This window comes from Crocuta crocuta, unplaced genomic scaffold, assembly GCF_008692635.1.
Source record: "Crocuta crocuta isolate KB4526 unplaced genomic scaffold, BGI_CrCroc_1.0 scaffold132, whole genome shotgun sequence".
Taxonomy (NCBI): Eukaryota; Metazoa; Chordata; class Mammalia; order Carnivora; family Hyaenidae; genus Crocuta; species Crocuta crocuta.
In genome coordinates, this window is record NW_027528611.1 from 3,473,790 (window position 1) to 3,499,981 (window position 26,192).

General features: G+C 44.7%; 1 protein-coding gene across 6 annotated transcripts; it reads left to right on the top strand.

Annotated features, from left to right (window-relative positions):
- Positions 1 to 180: 180 nt before the first annotated feature.
- On the top strand, positions 181 to 20,047 carry TCP11 (t-complex 11). 6 transcript variants are annotated; one of them, XM_077754931.1, is made up of 10 exons: positions 218 to 277; positions 401 to 538; positions 3,551 to 3,647; positions 9,622 to 9,742; positions 15,950 to 16,170; positions 17,052 to 17,188; positions 17,469 to 17,686; positions 17,766 to 17,947; positions 18,697 to 18,860; positions 19,619 to 20,047. In XM_077754931.1, exons 2-10 carry the CDS (start codon positions 415 to 417, stop codon positions 19,849 to 19,851), a joined length of 1,497 nt encoding a protein of 498 aa, XP_077611057.1. In that variant the 5' UTR covers positions 218 to 277; positions 401 to 414; the 3' UTR covers positions 19,852 to 20,047. The 6 variants fall into 6 exon arrangements, with proteins under 6 accessions (XP_077611060.1, XP_077611057.1, XP_077611056.1 ...); XM_077754930.1 differs by having other exon boundaries at positions 239 to 297; XM_077754934.1 differs by lacking the exon at positions 3,551 to 3,647 and having other exon boundaries at positions 181 to 277.
- Positions 20,048 to 26,192: the final 6,145 nt, after the last annotated feature.

The following is a 26,192-nucleotide window of genomic DNA, read 5'->3' on the forward strand; positions in this document are numbered from 1 at the left end:
GCGGCGTTCGACCAGTCGCTTCCGCGTCGCCGTCCAGCCCCTCCTGGCCGCCCGCCCCCCGCTGCAGTGGTACGGCCCGGGCCCCGAGGCTGCGCGGCAGCGGCACTGACCCCAGACCCCGCGGCGGCGGGTCTCCGGGGAGGAGGAGAGCGGCGGGGGGGGGGGGGGCGGGNNCGGCCTGCTGCCTCCTGGTTGCGCGCCCAGAGCCCGACTTCTGGTTCCCGGCACCCCTCCTCCAGGCTCCTTTGTCCCGTCTGTCCCCCGAGCCGCCCCGAAGGTGCCCACCCTACTCTTTTGGTCTGTCCGCGTCGGGCGCCAAGGGGTAGGCTCCAGCCCCCAGTCGGCAGTTGGAGAGTCCCTTTCCCCGACGCCGACGGCGCGTCATTTCTCCCCAACCCAGATTCCATCCGCAGCATGCCGGACGTCGAGGAGAACGTGCCTCTGAAGAACCCAGGCGATGCAGAGTGCGGGTCCTGCAAGCCCGAAGCCTCAGCACCGACCGGGGAAAACCAGAGCCGCCCCGAGGCCCACGTTCCCTGTAGGTCCCGCCCCGCCGGCCTGGAGCCGCTCGGCGGCGCCCAGTGTGGGGTCGGGCGGAAGAGGAAGGGCCCTCAGGCTGCCCGTCGCCCCCCCCCCTTCTTGCTTTTGCCCTTCGCCTTGTCTCCCACCACCCAGTCTCTGCCTACAGGCCCCAGGACCCCCTGTCGACCCGAAGGTCTTCAAAGAGTTGTTGTTCCAGGAAAAAGCGAGCCAGGTGTGATTACTTGAATCTGACAAGATTTGACGCCGAGTCCGTACACAGCCGTCGGTCGTTGTAGTTTAAATTTGTAGGTGGAAAATGGCGGGCTCTTGGGAGTAGCTTTAAAGAACCCAAGTGATCCCGGGTGGGAATTGTGTTCTTTTGGCGCTTCGTTGGCTCAAGAAGTACCACTGCTTTGGGCTCCCGTGCTTGAGCTCCGTACTGTAGATGTACTAGATGTACTTTCATGTTCCTTTTGGGTCCCAAGGGCCCTCCCACACTTCGGTAGGTCTAGCCTCACTAGGACGGATCCTGCATGTCTCTTATGATAGTCTCCAGGGAATTTTTTTAAAAAAAATTTTGTTTCTGAGAGGGAGAGACAGCGTGAGCAGCGGAGGGTCAGAGAGAGAGAGAGGGAGACACAGAATCCGAAGCAAGCTTCAGGCTCTGACCCAGCTGCCAGCACAGAGCCCGACGGGGGTCTCGAACCCACAAACCGCGAAATCATGACCTGAGCCGGAAGTCGGAAGCTCAACCGACTGAGCCACGCAGGCGCCCCAGTCTCCAGGGAATTTAAACAGGCATCAATCTGAAGACCTGTCCATACGCAGGAGTTTAACCTGTGTTAAATTCTTCAGGTTTGAAATGGGAAAAATTAAGTTGAATTACTTACTTCTCCTATAGCCACGTGGGGGCGCTGCTGGCTAACAGAATGAGCCCAAAGTGACAAATTGGGTGCAGTGGAATTTATTTAGCTATGAACCTGATGTGGGGGTGGAAGCCAATTGTTCTGTAAATACAGTGTAAACAATTTAAGTGAATCCATAGGGAAAACAACCCTAAAATGAATAACCAAATTTCTCCTTTAAAAAGAGGAATTTGAAATTTTGTATAGTAGGTTGACTTGGCTCAGTTTCCATATCATCTTGAAAATTTCTTCGTCCTCGGGATCTGGATTTTAAAAACCTGCATTCGTTGATTTTATCTCTCATTTCCCTCTGGGCCCTCCCCTTTCCTGATTTTTACAGCTGTTGGAGTTGCACAGTGCCACAGAACTCCTGAGAAACAGAACAATCTTGTCAAGTAGGTTATGAACTTTGACTTGTAGTTGGAAAGAGTTTCTGTGTGATCTCTCAGTCCTTCAGTAAGCTGCTTTAGCTCAATCTCCCTTTGAACATGTTCTCTTCCTTCTCATTTTGCATTAGTGGATTCAGGGATAGTCTATTTACATATTTGTGCTTTGCCGTCTTGGCTGAAACTAATGACTTCAGAAGGGCTGCAAAAATAAAGTGAACTTCCAACTATCCATTAAGATTCAGTTCATCTTTATGTTTACCTAAGTAAGGGCTCAGTGGCTTTTTGGTAAATTTGCGATCACCTTTTTACCCGTAAGTTTTTATTTAATTTTGAATTTTGAGATATTTCAACTTTGTTGAAAAGTAAAGGAAAAGCACAGTGAATGTCGACATTGTTAACATCCAAGGCATTCTATGTAACCTTTTTTCTAAATAGAAAAGTTTCCCAACTTTGTTCCCCNTGCCCTGAGATCAAGAGTCATGTGCTCTACCCACTGAGCCAGTCAGGTGCACACCCAGCCCCCCACCCCCTTTTTTACATTTTGAATCTTCTTACTTCTGAAAGGCTTAAACATTTAAAAAAGTATAGTGACTAGTATCATGAACCATATTTACTCGTCACCTGGCTTCCACAATGATCAACTAACCTATGGCCAATCTTAGTTCATTTATATCCACTCCATGTCTTGGAACCAGATACTTTGCTGGAAGCAAATTATAAAGTGACATTGAAGGAGAATGGGAAAATATGACTTACTGTGTATATCTTCGTTTTACATACCAAAAGATCATTATAACTATTATACCTTTAATGTGAGAATGCTATCAGCTGGGTCTGTGCTAAAACTTTAGAGCAGTGGTTCCCAACTGCTAGTACTGGCTTGTGACAAAATTCTTAGCAATATTTAGTGAAAGAAAACAAAGATGTTATAATGAGTTTTTCCTAAAGCTAAATTGATTCAATGTAAAGGACTACTCTTTATTCTGAAAATATTCCCTTTCTGGGTTTTTTGGGTTTTTTGTTGTTTTTGGTTTTTGCTTGGTTGATTTTTTTTTTTTTTTTGAGGTTATTCTGTTACGAAATGATGGCTTGGTGGTGGTAGAGTGGATTTTTTAATTGCTTAGTTGTTGGATCTCACTGTTCATACTTGGCAAAACAAAAAGTTGGCACGTTGTCCATGGCTCAGAAGTCTTTTTGGAAATGTTAGTAGTCTGTGAAATCCTAACATCTGGGAGCTACTGCTTTATAAGAACGAAAGACATTGGTGCAATTTAGTACCATCTATATGGAGATGTTAACTCTTATCAGAGGCCGGAAGAGGAGAGTAGACTCAGTCCTCTTAGATAAATATTTATTTTTGCAAATCACAAATTGTTGTTTCTTCACTGCTTTCATTATCATTTTGCTTGTTTGTTACTTGTAAAGTAGCTTCCTTGTACTCCCTTATCCCCACGCTGGACTACTCTGTGAGACACTGAGGCCTGGGACAGTTGGCTACTACATGCTGGGCTACAGGCACAGGGCCTAGAGTTCAGAAAACAGAAATGACTAGAATGGTTGAATGAGTTTGTGTGAGATCAAGTTGATGAATGTAAATTTGGGACCTACTCAGAGGGAATCTCTGAATAAAATAGACATTCAGGCTTGTGTCCATAAGTTTTTTTTTTTTTTTAATTGAGATAGAGTTGGTACATAACGTGGGTTTCAGGTGTACATAAATTCTTTGTGTCACAGGTCCAATAGAAATAGTTGACAACGTTTCTAAGCTGAACAACAAGATTGGAATGAATCGTGATTTCCACATGGAAGAAAAGGTTTTACCTCCAAGCAGGTACCGGCTTCTCTGATTTTCCCATTTTATTCATGCTGGTATAGGTATTTAGCACAAATGGCTTCTGACCAGACTTGACACATTTTTATTTAATAGTACAGTCAGTCAATGCTTTCTCAATTAAACTGGAAAAAAATACAGTGTTTGGATATAAACCTTATTAAGAGGTCTCAACAACTTAAACAGAAGAGCAATAATTATTATTAGTAGAGGATCAAGAAGAAAGTGTTATTTAACTAGTGAGTCATCCAGAGTAATTACTATTGGAAATGTTCAATAGGGTAGATTTCAGGTCTTCTTTGATGGGTGTGGAGGAAGTAGCCTGTGGTAGCAGGCTGCTATTGCCATCAAATTATCCCAAAACTTAGTAACTAAAACCGTGTTCATGACCTCACAGTTTGTGTGGGTCAGAAATAATGGGCATGGTGTAACCGAAGGCCTCTGGCTCAAGGTCTCCCTCTCATGAGGTTGCAGTCAGTGTGTTGACTGCTGGCCAGAGCCCCTCTCAGTTTCTTGCCACACGGCAGCTGGGTTCCCTCACTTTGAGTGAGTGAGAGAATAAAGGTGTGAGAGGTGGTACCCATGGAGGAACCCACAGTCTTTTGTTACCTCATCTTGGAAGTGTCTCCCGTTGCCTCTGCTGAGTTCTCTCCAGAAGGTGGATGCTAAACCCCACCCACACTCCGGAGATGAGATGACACCGGTGTGAATGCCAGGAATTCTAGATCTTTGGGGTCGTCCTCCCAGCTGCCTGTCTCAGAGCTCCTTTCAATGGCTCTTTTACGTGACCACAGATTAAACAGGCACAGATAAGCTATTAATTTTCTCATAGTGGCGTTTTCGATTCTCTTTTTGGCCGGCTTCAGAAATCAGATTCTTTTAGGAACCAGGATCAGAACTCTGTTGATAAATAATGCTCCCCTACCTCCTCCAAGCTTCACTTTGCTTCTTAGTTACATTGGCAGTGTCATAAAGAAGAACCATCTGGTAAGAATGGATTAAGCGGCTCTGCTGGTTTATCGGCAAGTTGAATGGGTAAAGTCATGTCAGAATTTAAAACCATTCTAATGTCCCACCAATAGATACAAAGGGCAGCTTGTGATTAGTCAGCTTCCTTAATTGGTTTTGTTATGTGGTCACAGGTTCAGGGAATCTGTGACTAAAGGGCCATTGTGTGTCACACACTGTCCCCCTCCCTCCTCTCCATGCTCTGATTTGCCCTTGCCTGGTACCAGTGGGGGTCCATACAGGTTCTGTGGCAACAGGTTTTCACCAAAACCCACGTTTCCTAACCTCTCTCTCCCTGCTTAGGTACGTTGTTGCTTGCAGGGGAGGAGAAGAGAATGAAATGGGGTGTTAAGGTCGGCCACAGGGGTGGTAGTGAGACAGTTGGCGGGGGAGCGGGGGTGGGTAGAAGAGATGCCAGAGGGAGAAATGAAGCAGAGGAAATAGTACGAATCAGAGCTGGGTTTTCACATAAGGTAACACAGACTTCACATCAGGGAAAATGTGGAAATACAGTTTGAGGTCACTCATTATCAGCAATTGGCTTTCCTCGGTGGATAGGATGGGGTTATTGACAATTGCATGTTCCGAAGGGGAATCCCATGTTTGGACATTCATTCATTAGGCGTATATTGAGTTCTTATGTGACAGGCAAAATGGGGAGATAGATAGAGATCCCATTATCCATAAGTAAGGCACTGCCATTGCTATTAGGAAGCTTTTGTGGGAGAGACCGTTGAATAACAGTAAAGACTGGTAAGTTGCTTGCGGTTGTGTGTATAGTTTTCATGAGCATCCTCATTTGCTTAAGGAGGGGCACAGAAGATCGGCCCACAGAGGAAGACTTGAGCTGCTTATGAAGACTTGAGTTGCATCTTAGAGGCGGAATAGATGCTCTCCAGGTGGTCTGGGTGGGAAACAGTGCTCCTGGCAGAGGAAACTGTCAGAGGCAAGAATATAGGATGTTCTTCACAAGTTCCTTGGTGTGGTTGGGCGCAGCTACTGTGAGATAGGAGGAGATGAGCTGGAGAAAAGGGGGAAGGAGGCAGAGCAATGTCCGGAGGGTCCAGTTAGTGGTTCATGCTGGTGAGGGGAAGCCCCTAGAGGACTATAAATGAGCATGGCATTGTGATCAGAACTGAATTTTAGAAATTGTTTATTTTATTCTAATTTCTTTTGTTTTATTTATTTTTGAGAGAGAGAGAGCACACATGCAAATTGGGGAGGTGCAGAGGGAGAAAGAGAGAATCTTAAGCAAGTTCCTTGCCCAGTGCATGATCTCACAATTGTGAGATCATGACCTGATCTGAAATCCAGAGTGTGACGCTTAACCAACTGGGCCACCCAGGCGCCCCAGGAAGTCCTAGATTTTAGAATGAATTGGTGGAGGGGCTTGTGGGTGGCTTAGTCCGACTGAGCGTCCGACTTCGGCTCAGGTCATGATCTCACGGTTCGTGGGTTCGAGCCCCCGTCAGGTTCTGTGCTGACAGCTCAGAGCTCGGAGCCTGTCTTCAGATTCTGTGTCTCCCTCTTTCTCTGACCCTCTCCTGCTCACACTGTCTCTCTCTCTCCAAAATGAATAAAAAAAACAAAAAATTAAAAAAAATAGAATGAGTTGGTGGAGAACAGATTGACAAGGGACAAGGCTGAAGGCAGGGGACCAGTGAATAGGCTACTGAATCCAGGTGAGAGGTGATGGGAGGAGGGGATGGATTCCAGACACATATAAGACGCACAGTTTATGGAACTTAGAGATGGATTGGATAAGTAGGCAGAGGAGGAAAGAGCTGAGAACAATTCTAATGCACCTTAGACCAGTGGGCATATTATACTTGGTTTCCTCTGACGATTGAGAATGGTGTGTTGGGAAAGGAACTTTGACTTTTTGGTTTTTTCCATCTTCGTATAGCTGATTTTTTGTTTGTTTTACAAGGAGCATGCATTACTACTATATATTTTTAAGGGGCGGAATTCAAGAAAACCAGTAGTTACTTGGCAATGACTGGGTACAGCCTGAGACTTTTCAGATGGTTCTTTTTCTTCTTATGAGCCTAACTCATTTAAATAAACTTTCAGAGGAAATTAATTCCTGTCATTCTTTTTTTAAATTAATAGACACATTAAATTTTTTTTAAATGTTTATTTTTGATAGAGAGGGGAAGAGTGTGAGCGGGGGAGGACAGAGAGAGAGAGGGGGAAGGAGGGAGACACCAAATCTGAAGCAGGCTCCAGGCTCTGAGCTGTCAGCACAGAGCCTGATGTGGGGCTTGAACTCATGAATCGTATCATGACCTGAGCCGAAAAGTTGGATGCTAAACCAACTGAGCCACTCAGGCACCCCAATACATTTTGTTAAAGTAGTTTTATATTGAAAAACGATTGGAAAGTACCAAGTTCCCCAAAACAGTTACAAACAGGGAGGGAGGCAAACCATAAGAGAGACTTAAATACAGAGAACAAACTGAGGGTGGATGGGGAGTGGGGAGAGGGGAAAATGGATGGTGGGCATTGAGGAGGGCACTTGTTGGGATGAGCACTGGGTATTGTATGTAAGCGATGGACCACGGGAATCTACCCCAAAGCCAAGAGCACACTGTACACACTGTATGTTAGCCAGTGTGACAATAAATTATATTAAAAAAAAGGTACAAATTTCCCACACAGCCCATCTTCACACAGATTCCCCCACTGTTTATATCTTGTAATAGTGAGTCACTTGTTACAATTGGTGATCTAGTATTAATACATTATTATTAACTCAAGTTCGTAGTTTACACTGAGGTTCATTTCTTGTATATTCTATGGGTTTTGAAAAATGTTTAATGTCATGAATTCACCATTTTTGCATCATGCAGAGTGATTTCACTGACCCAAAAATCCCCTTTTCTCCCTGCCCCACGAATCCTTGGCAACCACTGATCCTCTTACTGTCTCCGTTGGTTTCCAGACCATCCTGTAATTGGAATCCTACATTGGCTTCTCTCATTAAGTCATATGCATTTAAGATTCTTCCATGTCTTTTTGGGGCTTGGTAGCTCCTTTCTCTGTAATACTGAATAAAATCCCATTGTCCAGATGTCCCATCTTGGTTGCTTCAGTGTTTTGGCAAAAGCTGCTGTAAACATCCCTGTGCAAGTTTTTGTGTGGACATACGTTTTCAACTCCTTTGCTTAAATATATGAAGGAGCACAGTTACTGGATCGTATGACAAGAGTACGTTTAGTTTTATAGGACACCGCCAAACTGTCTTTTAGAGTGGCTGTACCATTTTGTACCAGCGAGGCATGAGAGTTCTTAGAGTGGCTCCACACCCTCACCAGCATTTGGTGGTGTCCGCATTTTGGATCTGGGGCATTCTCATAGATGTGTATTGTGACGTCATTGTTATTCAATTTGCAGTTCCCTAATGAAATGATGTTGAGTATGCTCATTTTTCATATGCTCATTTGACAGAGGACAACTTTGGTGAACAGACTTGAGTGTCTGTTCGGATCTCTCCCTGTCTTAAAACTGGGTGGTTCTCTTCTTGTTGGGTTTTAAGAGTTCTTTGTCTATTTTGGATACTAGTTCTTTGTTAGATGTGTGTTCTGCAAAGGTTGTGCTTTGTCTTTTCATTCCCTTAGCAGTGTACCTCACAGAGCACAAGGTTTCCAACTTACCAATTTTTTTCTTTCATGAATCTTGCTTTTGGTGTTGTATCTAAAAGGTCATTTCCAGGGGCACCTGTGTGGTTCAGTTGGTTAGGCATCTGACTTCGGCTCAGGTAATGATCTCTCAATTCACAAGTTCGAGCCCCACATTGGGCTCTGTGGTGACAGTTTGGAGCCTGGAGCCTGCTTCAGATTCTGTGTTTCCCTCTCTCTCTCTGCCCTTCCCCTACTCATGCTCTGTCTCTGTCTCTCTCTCAAAAAAATAAACATTAAAAAATATATATAAAAGGTCATTGCCAACCACATGGTCACCTAAACCTTCTCCTCTGTTATCTTCTGTGTAATCTACATTTTACATTTAGGCCTGTGACCCATTTGTGGAAGGAGCCAGGTCTGTGTATAGATACGTTGTTCTTGCCTGTGGCTGTCCAGTGGTTCTAGTGTCCCATGCTGAAAAGACCGTCCTTGCTAAATGGGATTGCCTTTGCTTCTATTTTTTTTTTTAAGGGGAAGATATGATGGATCTTTCTGGCTTTCATGATTGGGTACCCAGTAGTGCCAGTAAGATTGGGAATACAAGAGGAACAGGTGTGGAGGGGAAGATCGCAAATTCAGTTTTAGACCTGTTGATTTGGAAATACAGATATTGGAATATTATCAAAGAAGGAAAGTCCCTTTTTTCATTTTATTTTATTTATTTATTTATTTTAATGTTTTACTTATTTCTAGGAGAGAGAGAGAGAGAGAGACAGCGTGAGCAGGGGAGGGTCAGAGAGAGAGGGAGTCACAGACTCTGAAACAGGCTCCAGGCTCTGAGCTGGCAGTCAGCACAGAGCCCGACGCGGGGCTCGAACCCACGAACCACGAGATCATGACCTAAGCGAAAGTCGGACGCTTAACCGACTAAGCCACCCAGGCACCCCCCTTTTTTCATTTTAGAGGACTATAAGAAAATAAAAAATCATTTAGTTTATTGTATGTATACATAAATGGAAACTAAGTCACGTGTTATCTAGGCTAGATGCAGTCAGTGCTAAAGCTGGCCTGACGTTTCTTCAGGATTCTTCGTGCTGCAGCGGGAGGGCTGCTGAGAATAATGAGAAGCCCTTCTGAGAGCTTTTACTGATGCCCTTGAGGACATCTAAGTCTGACCTGAGCTTGTCAACTGTGCTGCAGTCCAAACACCCTTCCTGGCCTTTCCCTGTCAGTATAATCATCTTTTGTCATATCAAATGCTGTTTGTTTGGGGCTTGGGAGATAATGACCTTATGACCATTTTTGGGTAGAGAAAGTAATTTGCTCAATTAACCCTCTTACAGTTTGGAAGGCAAGGTCAAGGAAACAATGCATAATGCCTTTTGGGACCATCTTAAAGAACAGTTGTCAGCTACTCCCCCAGACTTCAGTTGTGCTCTTGAACTTTTGAAAGAAATTAAAGAGGTGAGTGACTGACTTATTTGTAGATGTGAGTTTCCTGGACATCCCCAAGGCCATTGGAATGTCGGTGGCTAGCAGACCCTACCTGAACATGGCCTATGAATGAGAGCCTAATCAGTAAATGGAAATCACACAGTTTCAGCAAGTTCAGCAAGGGAGTTTTTTATTTGCTTTTTTTTTTTTTAAAAGAGGGCACAAGTGAGCAAGAGGCAGAGAGGGAGAGAGAGAAGCAGGGCCTCTGTTCACCTGAAGTGGGGCTCGAGCTCACCCCATGCGGAGCTCGAACTCCCAAACTGTGAAATCATGACCTGAGCTGAAGTTAGTTGCTTAACCCACTGAGCCACCCAGGTGCCCCTCAACAAAGAAGTTTTAATATGAAAATCATACAGGGCACCTGGGTGGCTCAGTCACTTAAGCATCCAACTCTTTTTTTTTTTNAAGTGTCCAACTCTTGATCTCAACTTGGGTCTTGATCTCAGGGTTCTGAGTTCAAGCTCTGTGTTGAGCTTCACACTGGGCATGAAACTTACTTAAAAAAAAATTATTATAACATGGAATTGAAGAAACAAGAGCTTTGAGTGGGTAAGAAGCAAGGAAAACAAAGTATACTAAGCTATCTATGCAAGTGTAGAATACACTGTACCCCAAGGCTGAGATAGAATACCCGGGAATCATTTGAGAAGGCATGGCTGTGCCAGGGAGGTTGCCCTGCCGTGTGAGCTGCTGACCACTGTGCACTGCAGGGGCTGGGTGCTGCACCAGGAGCCTGGCTCTGGACAATAGCCACTTGCTTGGCAAGAGCTGAACCCCAGAGAAGCCACTTGGGCTGCAGGAGCCAGCTACCAGCAAAACCATACACACACACACACACACAGAGAGAGCATAATGCCATGTGAGGATTCCAGAACCAGGAAGGGACGCTCTTGCCCTTTGCAATGTCTTTCTAGTGTGTGTTGGGCGCATCCTAAGGTGTCCCTCAGTGATCCACACCGTTGTATAATCCCCTCTCCTTGAGTGGACGAGATCTGTAACTTGCCTCTAACCAGTGGAAGATGCAAAGGTGATGGGATGTCTCCTAGAAATACAGTTCACCACGTAAGACTGGAGGAACTTAGCAGACTGGAGGAACTCTGTAGGCAGCCTTGAAGGAGCAAACAGATGTGTCGTGAACTGCCTGTGGAGAGGGTCTTATGGCAAGGGGAGGCAGGTGGCCTCCAGGATCTAAGGACAACATCCATCTAGCAACCAGTAGGAAGCCGGGGCCCTCAGTTCGACAGCTGGAAGGAAACGAATTCTGCCCACAGCTCGAATGAGGCTGGCGACTGCTCTCCAGCGGAGCTTGCAAATGGTAACGTGGGCCGGACAGCATCTTGACCGCCGCCTGGACAGAGGGCCCAGCTAACCTGTGCCTGGGCTCCTGATCCACAGAAATTGTGAGATAAGAAATATATGTGCTGATTTAAGCCTCTGAATTTTTGGTAATTTGTTAAGCAGCACAGAAAACTACTTAACATTGTCTCACCTGGTGAAGGAAAAATGTTTAAGGGACTTCCTCATTTTCTCAGAGCAGAGAATGATGGACTTGGAACTGAGAGACCATAAACCAACCAATGTTACAGCCCCTTCCTTTGGCCACTCAGTTTCCATATGACCCTTCCACACACATTGCAGTTCCTGAAAAGAACTCAATTCTTACCTATTAAGATACAGCTGTCTTACACGTTCTCGTTCTTTCCATAAAATGAGACTCAACAGTTCCAACAGTTTCTGTATCTATTGCTATCTATATTACTCCTCAAATCCAGCTTCAGTCCCTCTGAATATTCTGATACCTAAAGTCTAAATTGTAAAGTTAACTTTCTGTATCTGATCTGTAAAGAGAAAGCGTGTAGTTTTTGTTTTTGTAGTTGGTCACAAGACTATTGTTGATCTATGGCTTCCTTCTACGGTTGTTTCCATATTTCCTCTGTCCACAGCCAGAGCCTCAGCTGGTTGGGGTTTCCTTATCTGCTAGAGTGACCCAAACCTTCATCGCCAAAGAGTCTGAGTCCTCGAAGCAATTTACTGTTGTTGTTCGTAGGCTGTGGTTTTCTATTAATCTTTATTGTTAGGTATGGAAGTACCAAGGGGAACCTCAGAGAATCTTCTTGCCCTCATTGGGTAGCGTCAGCCTGGTCTCCCCTCCACACCCAGCTCATTTGCTCTAGTCAGCAGAAGAGCTCCTTTCTCCAGCCTGTTGGCTCAGTGGTCTGAGGAGCCCAAAATAATGAGGTGCAGCCTCATCTTCAAATCATTGGGACCAATGTAAGGATTCCTCCCACATCAGCAGTTGGCAGGGTGGGAAACAAAAATTCTGCAGGCAGGTTATTAGGTATAATCATAAGAGAAACCAGCCCTCCCTCCACCCCCTGATTCCTAGGACCATGTTTTCTGGCTTTGGGAAACTTTACCATATAATGGTCTTAGATTCAAAGACTATTGCAGCTTTTAAGACAGGATATTGTCCCTCTCCTCATGCTGTAATCAAGTCAGTGAGCCATTCCGCTTTTCAGTTAAGGCCTGTTGATTCAAGGGGAAAGTGGGTATGAACCCCCTGCTGCACTTCCTTTGCTAGAAGATGCATCCTTGATCAGATGGGGCAGGACAGTGGGTAAGACATTCTGTCAGTACCCAGATGTTAGTGCTGCTATAAGCATGGCAGACAGAGAAGACAGACCCATGTCCAGAACATGTGTCCATTCCAGTGGGGATGAATCTGCCCCTTCTCAGTGGAAGAGGTCCAAAGAAATCGTCTGCCACCAGGTGAGGTGGTTGGTTGATCTCCCTGGGGAGTGGCGCCATATTAGGGGCTTTGTATTTCTAAGGATTTTTAAAATTGTAAACATCTGTAACACAACTTTTACTGTTAAAATTTTTTTTTAAAGTAGGCTCCATGCCTGACCTGGGGCTTAAATTCACGACCCTGAGATCAAGAGTTGCATGCTTTATGGACTGAACCAGCCAGGCGCCCCACTGTTTTAATTATTTCTGAGTGTTACAATTCAGTGGTACTAAGTACATTCCCAATGTTGTGTGACCATCACCCCATCTGTTTCCAGAATGTTCTTATCTTTGCAAGCAGAAACTGTACCCATTAATAGTAACTCTTCATTACCTTCTTCCTCCAGAGTCTGGTATCCTCTGTTTAATTTCTGTCTCTCTGTGTTGACTTTGCTAGGTACCTCATATAAATAGAATTATATGATATTTGTCCTTTTGTATGTGGCAAATTTCACTGTAGCATAATATTTTCAAGGTTCATCCATGTTGTAAGTAAGTGTCAGAGTTTCATTCCTTTTTGTGGCCAAATATTCCATCGTATGGATGTACTGCATTTTGTTCATCCCTTTATCTGTTGATGGACATTTGTGTTTTCAAATTTTTGCTATTGTGAGTCGTACTGCTTTGAACGTTCATGTACAAGTTTTGGTTTGAACATCTATACTCTGCTCTTTTGGGTACATACTCGAGGGTGGTATTGCTGAATCATCTGGTAACTAACTCTGTTTAATTTGAGAAACCACTAATCTACTTTCAATGGTGGCTACACTACTTTACATTCTCACTAGCAAGGTATGCAAATTCCAGTTTTTCCACATTTTCCTCAGAGCTTCATTTCTTTGTTGCTATAGACATCTTAGTGGCATGAAGTAGGATCTCACTGTGGTTTTGATCTGCACTTCCCTCGTGGCTAGTGGTGTTTAGGTGCTAAACCTGTGCTTGTTGTCCAAGTTCTATGCCATCTTTGGAGAAATGTTGATTGAAGTCCTTTGTCCATTTTTAAATTGGGTTGGTTGGTTGTTGTTATTGAGTTATAAGAGCTCTTTACATATTTTGCATAGTAGCCCCTTCTTAGGTAAATCATTTGCAAATACAGTCTCCCATTCTGTGGGTAGTTTTTTCACTTTCTTGATAATGTCCTTTGCACAAAAGTTTTAATTTAGGTGAAGTCCAGTTTATCTGGCTTACCTTTTGCTTTTCGTGTCACATCTTGCATATCCAGGATTATGCAGATTTATACCTTTATTTTCTTCTAAGAGTTTTAGACTTTTAGCTCTTCTTGTTTAGGTCTTTGATCCATTCTGAGTTAGGTATTTATTATAAGACATGAGGTAAGGGTCCAAGTTCATTCTCTTATATGTGCTGGCCGGTTTCCCCAGCACCATTTGTTGAAAAGACTGTCTTTTCCCTACTGAATGGTCTTGGCATTGTTTTCAAAAATCATTTGACCATAGAGCCAGGTTTTATTTCTGGACTCTCAGTTCTATTATTTTGCTCTATAGGTCTGTCCTCTCCCAGTATATGCTTGGCCTCCTATGAGCCATTTCATCGGATGACGGATTGCTGGGGTGCAGGCCTGATCATACAGTTAGGCGGGTCAGACAACAACACATAGTTCCTCATGGGAAGCACAGGCCACATGGCCCCCCATTGTCTTATAGTGAGGTGTTTACTTCTGCAAAAGCCCAGAGGCAAGCCAAAAACCGTGTTTCAAAAGGTGATTTGCAGAAGAAGGCATAGATTCGCTCTCAAGGTCGAGAGGTCTGTGCTGTGACGCTCTTACTGGAGCCTGTTTAGAGGCTGTGTTGCAGCGTCCTTACCTGCCATGACACTTTATCACTGAGCCTGCAGGATCGCATGGCCCAAATAGCGTTACAGTCTGTAGGACGGCCAGACACTCTGCTCCACTCACATGGCTCCCCCCCGAAACTGGAAACCTCACGATGTCCTTAAATGAGTGTTGCAGGAACAAATTCAGTTGTGGTGTGTGTGACCTTGAAAATCCAGAAAGGCCTACAGGTGATGTGCCTCTTTCTTCATGGTGGGTGGCGTGAGGCACCGCAACTTGTCCTTCACCTTGGAGGCGGCAGCTGGACAGCTTGCCGACCACCGAAGCCCGAGCCACTTCGCTGAGGCAGCGGCCGCTGATGTTCTGTGGGGATTATCTGCCGTCCTGTAGTTTGCACGTCTCCCAGAGGCATCTAAAGCCCTTGCTGCTTCCTGCTCCTCAGATCCAATGGGTACTTGGCCTTTTGAGAGCCCACATCACCTGTGCTACCAGTGTGGTATCATTTAGGGCCCAATCAGAAGGAAGAACCCAGACAGTAATGCGAAGGAAGAGAAGCCGCAGTGTCGTGGAGCGTGCTGTGGAGGCCCACGCCAGGGTCAGGGAGGCAGGCCTCTTCCTCCTGCACGAGCTCTCCAGCTCTCTCTACAAGCAAGACTTACCATTCTGCGAGCCGGCCAGGGAAAAATACGTAAAGGGCCTGACTCTGTTTTCCCAGAGTAGGCCCTGGAGGGTATACTTGCCACTGGGAACCTCCAGTCGGTAACTGGCATAGTTTACCATTTGAATGTACTCTTTATTTTTTTTAATATTTATTTATTTTNCTTTAATATTTATTTTTGAGAAAGAGACTGTGTGAGCAGGGGAGGAGCAGAGAAAGGGGAACATAAGATCAGAAGCAGGTTCCACACTGACAGCAGAGAGCCCGATATGGGGCTCGAACTCATGAACCGTGAGATAATGACCTGAGCCCAAGTCGGACACTCAACCAACTGAGCCACCCACGTACCTCGCCCACTTAGATGGCATGGACAGACTTGTATTTAAGATGAATCCGAACAGGTGGGAAGCGTGGTACAACACAGCACTCCTCTCAGTTACGCAGACATGCGTCAAACCCCACCCTCACCCCCACCATGCTCTCTGTTACAGAGGCCCAGGAATGGATAGGAGTCTTTTCACAGAGAACTTACGGTTCGGAGCTAATAGGCTCTTTCCGGTGCCCCTTCACTGTTCCTTGCCCTTTAAAGTAAAATAATCTACGAAGTGTCTGCTTTTTAAAATTAAGTGTGCCTCATCACCGTGTGATGTGTATATTTTCTATTTGTTGTTCTTTGCGTTTCTTTTTACCACACTCTTTGATTTTATTTGTCTCTCTATCTCATTCTGCCTAGAAAATGATGCACTGTTGCTGTATCGATCTGCTAAAGCCTCAGACCATCATCGGCCTCTCAGCAAAGATAAATGTTCTCTAGGAAATTTAGGGACCCCACTTCTTGGTCCCTCAAAGCCAGGCTGATGTCCTTGGCCAAAGGGGTTGTCCGTTATAGAAGGTTTGGAGCTTTGCACAGAAAGTGACTCCCTTTGATTTCTTTCCTGGGCAGATCTTGCTCTCGCTGCTGTTACCACGCCAGAACCGCCTAAGAAGTGAGATTGAGGAGGTGCTGGACACGGAACTCCTCAAGCAGAAGGCGGAACGTGGGGCTCTGAATGTCCTGCACCTCTCTAAGTATATCCTCGACATGATGACTTTGCTGTGCGCGCCAGTTCGAGATGAAGCAGTGCAGAAACTGGAGAACATTACGGACCCTGTTTGGTTACTGAGGTGTGAAACTTGACTTGAAACCCGCCTCAGTCCCTGGGCCAGCAAAGGGGGGTCAGACACTAGATTATAATAGCCCCTGTCTTGGCTGGCTCTTGCCTACTGAGGACCTGACTGATTCCTCTCTGTTTTCCTTGCTGGCCTGGTAGCTATTTTTTCCCCCTAGAATGACTTTAGGTTGGTTAGGCCTCCCATATAACATCCTATCATAAAACATTAGAGTATGTGTTTAAACATCTTTTCCCCAGGTTTTCACAGTGTGAGGGGACAGGGATGGGAGGCTGTCCCTATATAATAGCTATGGAAATCAAGATCCAGAGAGAGAGCGAGAGAGAGAGAGTGAGATTGGCCTAGAAAATGGCTTAGCATGCTAGTATATTCTCCATTGCTGACTCTACCTTTCATTTATTATTATTTTTTAAAATTTATTTTGAGAGAGAAAGAGCACAAGTCAGGGAGGGGCAGAGAGAGAGAATACCAAGTGGGCTCTGCACTGCCAGCACAGAGCCTGATGCAGGGCTCAAACCTACGAAGCCATGAGATCATGACCTGAACCAAAGTCAGACGCTTAGACACCTGAGCTACCCAGGCACCCTTGACTCTACCTTTTAAAGCAGACGACAGAATGATCCTGTGGAGAGAGAGCTACCCTGGAGGTATCAAGGTCCAGAGACTTAACCTGTTCCCCTCTCCACCATTCACTTACTCTGGGCCTTGGGTCCTAAGTCCCCTCAGTCACAATGGCATCTTTTATAAACTTAGGAGATTGGAACTAAGTTAGTTTAAGAGCTTCTAACTCTGGAATACAGTGATTTAATGATACTTTCTGTAGGCTTCCCTCTCACTAGACTTCCTTTCAGGGTATATTTTATTTTCTGTGTCAGGGGGATTTTCCAAGTCCTGGGCCTGATGAAAATGGACATGGTGAACTACACCATCCAGAGCCTTCAACCCCGCCTGCAGGAACATTCCATCCAGCGTGAACGGGCTACATTCCAGGAACTCCTCAATAAGCAGCCAAGTATGTAAATAACTTGGGGGCAGGAGTAGAAAGATAGGATCTTGGGTCTGACTGCCATGATGTTCGAGAGTATTCTGCCTCTTGGGAGCAGAAAGTTTCTTCCTCAGGTAGGGGAAGGGAGAAGGAGGAGGTGTCTGAGACAGACACCCCCCACCCCTGCCACCACCAAACCACTGATTTGTTGACCAGGAGCATATCTTGAAGAGAACCTTAGTCTTGGATCTTTCGGGATGCGGATGCTGCACGCGCTTCCCCGCCTCCCCACTGTCTCCTGTCACAGGCCTCCTCAATCACACCACCAAGTGGCTGACCCAGGCTGCGGCAGACCTCACCACGCCGCTTCCGACTTGCCCTGACACTTCCGACTCCGCCAGTGTGGTCAGCTCCTCTCCGAGCGAGGTGGCCATCAGCCCAGAGCCCCTCAGCCCGACAATGGTGCTGTCCCAGGGCTTCCTGAACCTCCTTCTCTGGGACCCTGAAGACGAGGATTTCCCTGAGGTAGGCCCGTGGATGGCATCGCCTTGTTTTGTATTCAGGACTCTCGTCCCCTGACAGCCTGCTCTCCTTGCTCCCGCAGACCCTGCTGGCGGACAGAATGCGGCTGCAGGAGCTCGAGTCCCAGCTGCGCCAGCTCACCTTCCTGGCCTCAGTCCTGCTGGTGGCCGGTAGTTTCTCTGGCAGCGTGCTGTTTGGCTCGCCCCAGTTTGTGGATAAGCTAAAGCGGATAACCAAAGACCTGATGGAGGAGTTCAAGTCCAGGTGAACCACACAGACCTTTTTTGGAGTAGATGGTAGTTGTGGTACGAGGACGCGGACAGGTCGTGGGTGATGCCTTACATTCTACCACCAACCACAAAGATTGGGACCAGCCCCCAAGACTGTTGGTGTCTTTCCATAATGGTCTTGAGACTTGTGACAGAGAAAAAGAAAGCTTTCTTCCAAAGAGGGTGGTGCAGAGGGCAGTTTACCGTGTAATTCGTTTGCTACAAAGCAGTGGTTATCTCGCTGAGTGGGTGACGGCAGGCTGGCCTCCGGTATATCCAGGAGCTGATCTGTCAGATTGAACATCCACTGTGTGCAGGGGGTCACGCCAGACAACAAAAAGGAATCAGAAGGCCAGGTCTGTCCCTGTAATTGGACATATGACCATGGAAACTGTCCAAGAAAGGCTAAAATTGTATACACACATATATAAATAAATTCCATAGCACTGAAGAATTCTGAGTGGATACCAAACTCCTGTGCAGAGTTGACTTTATCTTGTTTTCTAAGAAGTAGAACATGGTATTAGAGAGACTAGTCGGCATCTGGAGGGTAATAGTGAAGATACTGAACCTCTCCACTGGGCCCTGTCGCTACCAGGGACTGGGGTGAGGGCATGGGTGAGGGCAGGAGGATGGCTGGGGTCTCCCTCAAGTGGGCCCAGCTCCTGGTGTGGAGCATCCCTGGCGCTGGGCCAATGCCAGGGCCATCGGCTGGGTACCAGCTTACTCTCCATTACGGTCTAGGCCTGAGGAGGCTATGCAGACTGTGAGTGAGCAGGTGTCTCAGGAAATCCATCAAGGCCTCAAGAACATGGGCCTTGCCGCACTGAGCAGTGAAAACATGGCGTCTCTGATGGGACAGCTCCGGAACATTGCCAAGAAGGAGAACTGTGTCTGTAGTGTCATTGGTGAGCGTGCCTGTGGGGACGGTGAGAATGTTCTGGCGAGGGGTAGATCCCGTCCCTGGAAGTCAGTTACGGGACCATTTAACAATAAAAAGCATGACCATTGGGCAAGTCACTGTTTAGGCTTTAGTTTTTCCAAAATCCTGGGTTGAAAATACAGTACTTTTAGTTTAAGGACTGATTCTTGTTCTACGGAACAAGAATTCTGACTTCTTGTTCCGTAGAACAAGAATCAGTCTTTGTCCCATACTTCTGACTTCTGAGTATGGCCTACTGCCCAACCAACCTAGCCAGTCACCCTGGCCTTTTGGGCCGTTTCCTGACTGTAGTCCAAGACATGTGACACCCACCCCTACCTCCCAGCAATAAGAAACTGATGCCAGAGGACATTTTCCCATAGCAAGGACTCATCCCTATTGGAATGGAGGGCATAAACTTGGCCTTGCTCTTAACCTCAGCCATCTGAAGGATTGTCTAAGATCCTTGTATTAAATACTCACTAGGATCTACCGATAGATGCTCAGGTAATCTTTTGAATAGTCTTGAATTTACTAGCCCACTAGTTTGTGAGCTTTCCTTTGTCCTTGAGAGTCGGATAGCAGCCCCCTTCCCAAACAGAACAAATGTCCTTGTCCCCAGGGTGGACCGGCTAGCAAACATCTCTGTTAACTTGGAGCTTGAGCGAGTACAGTTGCAGGGGTAACGTTGCCCCCTGAAAGTTGTTTGCCTTTTCCCTTCTCACTGCCGTCTCCTGCTCACAGATCAGCGGATCCGTTTGTTTCTCAAATGCTGTTTGGTCCTTGGTGTTCAGCGGTCTCTGTTAGATCTCCCCGGAGGCCTTACCGTCATTGAAGCAGAACTGGCGGAACTGGGCCAGAAGTTTGTCAGCCTGACACACCACAATCAGAAGGTGTTCGGCCCCTACTACACGGAGATCCTAAAAGCCCTCCTCCCTCTGGATCAGGCACTAGAAACAGAAGTGGAATCTCTCTGATAGCACCGGCTCAGCGCCCTGGCGCCTTGGGCCCAGGAGAACTCCTCACCACTTTCTGGGGGTGACATCCGCACCGACCCCAGAGCAGGAAGCCCTCTTCCCCTCCTGCAGCCAGGGCACCAGGGCTGCGGGAGCAGCATGTAAACACCAGCTGGCCCACACTCGTTTACTAATAAACTTCTGACCTGCAGGGAAACCTCCACTCTTCCTGTGCTGCAGCTGTGCCTGGGCCCCGGTGCTCTGGGCCCCCAACTGGCAGAGAAGCCAAAAGACCTCCAGTCTTTCCTCCGCTGGCCAGGGGCTCCCTTCAGCATGCAGACCTGAGAAGCCGAGACACTGGGGTGCTCGTATTATTTCTCTAAGGGTAAAGCGTTTCTCTGAGGGCTCTGAGGAATCTGTAGGATTATCCAAAATGTGACTATAAGGGCGTCTCCAGAAGTCAGAAAGTTGCTTTGTCCAGTTCAGCTCAGGATAGGGCGCAGTTGAAATAAGTTGGTAGAAACGTCATTTCTAGGACCGAATTCCCCTGAAGCTTTCAAATGACGCAACAAGAAACCAAGAACTAGTAGGAGTCTATTGCAGGGTCTGCAGCAGGTGACCTGGACGTTTAGGGGTGGTACAGCCTCCATTCTTCCCACTTCCTGTCTGGGCCTCTAATGGGCAGGTGCAGTTGTGAGCTCTTGCTGGCATCACGAGTGAGGGAGGTTCTGGGAAGGGCCTGGGCTTGTCCCCTGGCATCGCAGCGCCCTGCCGTTCTCGGGCCGGCCGCGCCAGCACAGCCCAGCCTTGTAGAGCCAAATGGGGAAAACGTGCCATTTAGGTTTGGCCCTTTTAAAATAATGGAGAAGAGAAAATGAAAGTTCACGTATGTGCTCTCCAGGTAACGTGAAGAGAAACAAATGATAACATTTCAGGAACGGAGGGAGCTGCAGCCAACACACCGAATCTAGGAGGAACAGAGCAGGGTTTGAGCTCCATTAGCCCCTGGCTTGTTCTTCATTGACTTCCTTTTTAGAGAGAGCGCCTAGATGGGTGACACAGCCGGGCGACAGCGCAGCCGTGGCCGGAAGTGCTGGAGGGCAGGGACAGACCTCCCCAGGATGGGGAAGCCCCGAGAAAGGGTATGTTTAATAAACAGTGAAGCTTGCCTCGATGGATTTCTCTGATTTGCAAGGGTTAATTTGAATTTCTTAAAAATCCACACTTTGGAAGCCTCATTGTCCTAGAGGCAGAAATGTTCCGAAGGGACACCCGGGAGAAGGCATGGTCGGTGGGGGCAGACCCTGAGCTGGCAGCAGGACCTTGCATTATACCTCATGATTCAAATCTGGGATGACCGATTTCTTAGAAATTTTGAGTTGATTTTCTTATGCTTCCACATAGAGGAGACAGGGATCCCAACCTAAATAAGGAAAGAGAGCTCATTTCATCCTGCCCATCGTGTGAAGGCTATATACTTACCGTTGTGGAAAAATACACATAATACAAAACTTACCATTAGTGCACTTAGTACCTTCGTCGTGTTGTGTAGCTATCACCACTGTCTAGTTCTAGACCATTTTCCTCACCTCAGAAGGAAATCACATACTCCTTAAGCTCACTTTTTTTTTTAAGATTTTATTTTTGGGGCGCCTGGGTGGCAGTCAGTTGAGTGTCTGACTTCAGCCTAGGTCATGATCTCACGGTCCAGGAGTTTGAGCCCCGTGTTGGGTCTGTGCTGACAGCTTGGAGCCTAGAGCCTGCTTCAGGTTCTGTGTCTCCCTCTCTGTCTCCCCCTCCCCTGCTTGCACCCTGTCTCCGTCTCTCTCAAAAATATTTAAAAAATTAAAAAAAAGATTTTATTTTTTATCTTTATTTTTACCATTTTATTTATTTTTTGACAGACAAAGCATGAATGGGGGAGGTGCAGAGAGGGAGACACAGAAACTGAAGCAGGCTCCAGGCTCTGAGCTGTCAGCACAGAGCCCGATGCGGGGCTTGAACCCACGAACTGTGAAATCATGACCTGAGCTAAAGTTGGATGCTTAACCAACTGAGCCACCTAGGTGTCCCTGGAACTCTTATTTTCAATGCTTTTGAGCATTTTATATCCAGAAGTGGAATTGGTGGGTCAGATAGTAATTCTGTGTTTATTGAGAAACGACTAAAATGATTTCTACAGTAGTTTCTGCATCATTTTTACCTTCCCACCAGCAGCATGTGAGGGCTCCAGTGTCTCCACATTTCTACTAACACTTTTTTTTTTTATTACAGAAATCTTGTTGGGTGTGAAATGAAATCTTACTGTGTTTTGATTCGCATTTTCCTGATAGCTAATGATGTTGACTCATCTTTTCATGTGTTTCTTGAGCATTTGTATATCTTCTCTGGGAGATTTTTTTATTTTTATTTAATTTTATAATAATTTTTTAAAAATTTTAGTCCTTTGCCTATTTGTGAATTGGGTTCTTTGCTGTTAAGTGTAAGAGTTCTTATATATTTTGGATATTCGGTCTGATTTGTCACCAACAATTTGAAAATATTTTGTACCATCCTGTGGGTAATCTTTTCACTTTCTTGATCATGTCCTTTGATGCACAAAAGTTTTAATTTTGACAAAGTCTAACTTATCAGGTTTTCTTTTTATGGATTGTAGTTTGGCTGCCAAATCTAGGAAGTCTTTGCTTAGCCCTAGATCCTAAAGATTTTCTCCTGTGTTTTTTGTTATAAATTTTGTGTTTTACATTTAAGTCTCTGATCCATTTAGAGTTAATTTTGGATAAGGTGTGAGGTGTAGGTTGAGGTACTTTTTTCTTGCCTATGGATGTCCAATTGCTCTAGTATTATCAATTGCTCTAGTATTATCTGTTGAAAAGGCTATCTCTCCTCTGGTGACCTGCTTTTACACTTAATAAGTTGGGCATGCTTGTCCGAGTCTCTTTCTGGATTTTATATTCTATTCCACTGATCTATATGTCTGTCTGTCTTCCACACAACACAGTATTGATTACTGTAGGTATATAATAAGTCTTGAAATTGGGTAGACTAATTCTTCCCACTTTATCATTCTTTTTCAAAGTTAAACATTTTTTAAATGTTTTTATTTGAGAGAGACAGAGTATGAGCAAGGGAGGGGCAGAGAGAGAGGGAAGCAGAATCTGAAGCAGGCTCCAGGCTGTCTGCACAGAGCGTGACGCGGGTCTCCAACCCTATGAACCAGGAGATCGTGACCTGAGCTGAAGTCAGACACTTAAACAAATGAGCCACCCAGAAGCCCCTCAAAGTTTTTTTTTTTTGTTTTTTGTTTTTTGGTTTTTTTAATATTCCAGTTTCTTTGCCTTTTGTAGACTAATCTTGTCTATATCTGCAAAAGAAAACTTGCTAGAATTTTGACATATATTATGTTAAACCTGTGTATCAATTTTGGGAGGATTGATACCTTTACTAACTTGAAAGTTCCAGTCTATGAATGTGGTATATCCCTTCAGTTATTCTTTTATCAGGGCTGTGTAGTTTTTCTTTTTAAGTTTTATTTTTTAGTAATCTAACTAAACCAACTAATAGATAAATTAATAGATTAATTTAGTAATCTAACTACACCCAACCTGGGCCTCGAATTCATAACCCTGAGACCAAGAATTACATGCTCTTCTGACTGAGTCACCAGGTGCTCCAGGATGGTGTAGTTTTTATATAAATCCTGAACATGTTGGATTTACACCTAAGAATTTTTTATTGAGTGATTCTAAATGGTATTTTAATTTTGTGTCCAGATGTGCATTTCTAGAAATAGAACTAGTTTATGCATGTTTATTTTGTATTCTGTGATCTTGCTAAACTCACTTATTAATTTTCTTGTAGATTCCTTGGAAGTTTCTATATAGATAATCATGTAATCTGCAAATAGGCACGGTTTTATTTCTTTTCTAATATAAGTGCCTGTTATTTCCTTTACTTGCCTTCTTGCACTGGTTTGAACTCCTAGAATTTTCAGACTGGTAATAGTGAAATCCTTTCCTTGTTCCTAGTTTTAAGGGGAAAACATTCAGTTTTTCACCCTTAAATATAATGTTAGTTGTAGGTTTTTGTAAATGTTCTTAATCGAGTTGAAGAAGTCCTAGTCTGTCTTAAGTACCACAAATTTAGTGCCTTGAGACAAGCCAAATTTATTATTTACAGTTCTGGATGTGAGAAGTCCACAGTGGGTCTTATGGGCCAAAATTAAGGTGTAGGCAGAGCCGCATGAGGCTCTAGGGACAAATTAGTTTCCGATGGCTGCTGTGACAAATTTACCACAAACTGAGTGGTTTAACAAAGCTAGAAATATACTCTCTCAGTTCTGAAAGTCAGAAATCAATCAGGTTGGGCTGACATCAAAGAGTGAGGAAGGCTGTACTCCTGGAGACTCTAGGGAGAAGCTATTCCTTGCCTCTTCCAGCGTGTAGTGGCGGCTGGCATTCCTTGGCTTGGGGGGCCGCACTACTCAGAGCTCAGCCTCCATGGTCACGTGGAGGTTACACGCTCCTCCTCCTGTGTGTATCTAAGCTCCGTCTTCCTCTCTCTCATAAGGATACTTGTGATTGGATTTAGGGCCCACTCATATGTAATCTCCCTATCTCAAGATCCTTGACTTAATCAGATATGTGGCTTATCTTTTGCCAAATAAGGTAACATATTCCCAGGTTTGGTGGATTAGGATGTGGACATTTTTAGGGAGCTATTGTTCACCTTCTATTTCCATTTTTCTGAGAGGTTTTAAACATGAATCGGTTTTGAATTTTGTCTATTTTTTTTCCCTGCATCAATTGATAATGGAATTTTTTCTTTTGACTGCTAATATACTGGATTACATTGACTGATCTTCAAATATTGACCAGCCTCCTTGCTTGAAATCACCTTCACTTGGTCAGGTATATAATTCTGTATATAGGAATTGTATTTGCTAAGATTTTGTTACTGAATTTTTGTGTCTATATTCATGAGGGGTGTTAGTCTATAGTGGTTTTTTTTGTTTTTGTTTTGGTTTTTTTTGTACTTTGGCTTTGGTATCAGAGTAATACTAGCTCATAGACTGAATTAGGAAGTGTTCCTCCTCTTCTGTTTTCTGGAACAGATTGTGTAGTATTGGTGTTGATTTTTTTTTTGTTTTTTTTTTAACATTTGGTAGAATTCTCCAGTGAATTAGTATAGTCTTAGAGACTTTTAAAAATTATGGATTCAGGGGCGCCTGGGTGGCTTAGTAGGTTAAGTGCTGACTTTGGCTCAGGTCATGATCTCACGGTTTGTGGGTTCGGGCCCCCCATCAGGCTCTGTGCTGACAGCTCGGAACCTGGAGCCTGCTTTGGATTCTGTGTCTCCCTTTTTCTCTGCCCCTCCCCCACTCACACTCTGTCTGTCTCTCTCAAAAATAAACATTAAATTTTTTTTTAAATTATGGGTTCAATATTTATAATGCTATTTGAATTATCTGTTTCACCCTGGGTGAGTTGTGAGTGTATGTGTTTTGAGGAATTGTATTTTGTCTGAGTTGCCAAACTTATATGTGTAAGGTTGTGCATAGTATTCTTTTTTCATCCTTTTGATATCTTCAGGGTCTGTAGTGATAGCCATTGTTTCATTCCTGATATTGGTAATCTCTGTCTTCTTTCTCCTTTTCTGTCAGTTTGGCTACAGTTTTGTTAATTTTACTGGTTATTTCATAAAACAAGCTCTGTTTCATTGATACTTTCCTAATTTCTGTGTTCATTTTCATTGATTTGTGTTTTTATCTTTATTATTTCTTTCCTTCTCCTTGCTTTGGCTTTATTTTGCTCTTTTTTGAGGCTCTTGAGGGTAGCAGCTTAGAATATTGATTTAAGACTTTTCCTCTTTCCCAGTGTATGCATTTAGTGCTGTGAATTTTCCTCTTGGCACTACTTTACCTTGTCACACAAATTTTGATATGGTGTATTTTAATTTTCATTCAGTTTAATGTGTGTTTTGATTTCCCTTGAGACTTTCTCTTTGACTCATGATAAATACTCAGAAGTGTATTTATTCCAAGTGTTTAGAGAATTTCCTGTTATCTTCATGTTACTGATTTTTACTTTGATTCTGTTGTGGTTCAAGAACACACCGTATTTAATTTTAATTCTTTCAAATTCGTTGAGGTTTGTTTTCTGGCCCAGGATTGGTTTCTTTTGGTATATGTTCCATGGGCACTTGAAAAGAATATGCATTCTGCTGTTGATGGCCAGACTGTACTATAAATGTCAATGAGATCCTGTTGGTTGATGGTGGTGTTGAGTTCTAATAGATCCTTAATGATTATCTCTCTATTCATTCTATCAGTTATAGTCTCCAACTGAGTTGAAGTCTCCAGC

Excerpts from the sequence above, each read along its gene's own strand:
- TCP11 (XM_077754931.1), top strand. The coding sequence starts at position 415 with ATGCCGGACGTCGAGGAGAACGTGCCTCTGAAGAACCCAGGCGATGCA. Across the intron at positions 9,743-15,949 it reads TTTTGAAAGAAATTAAAGAG|ATCTTGCTCTCGCTGCTGTT; the intron begins GTGAGTGACTGA and ends TTTCCTGGGCAG. Across the intron at positions 16,171-17,051 it reads GACCCTGTTTGGTTACTGAG|GGGGATTTTCCAAGTCCTGG; the intron begins GTGTGAAACTTG and ends TTTCTGTGTCAG.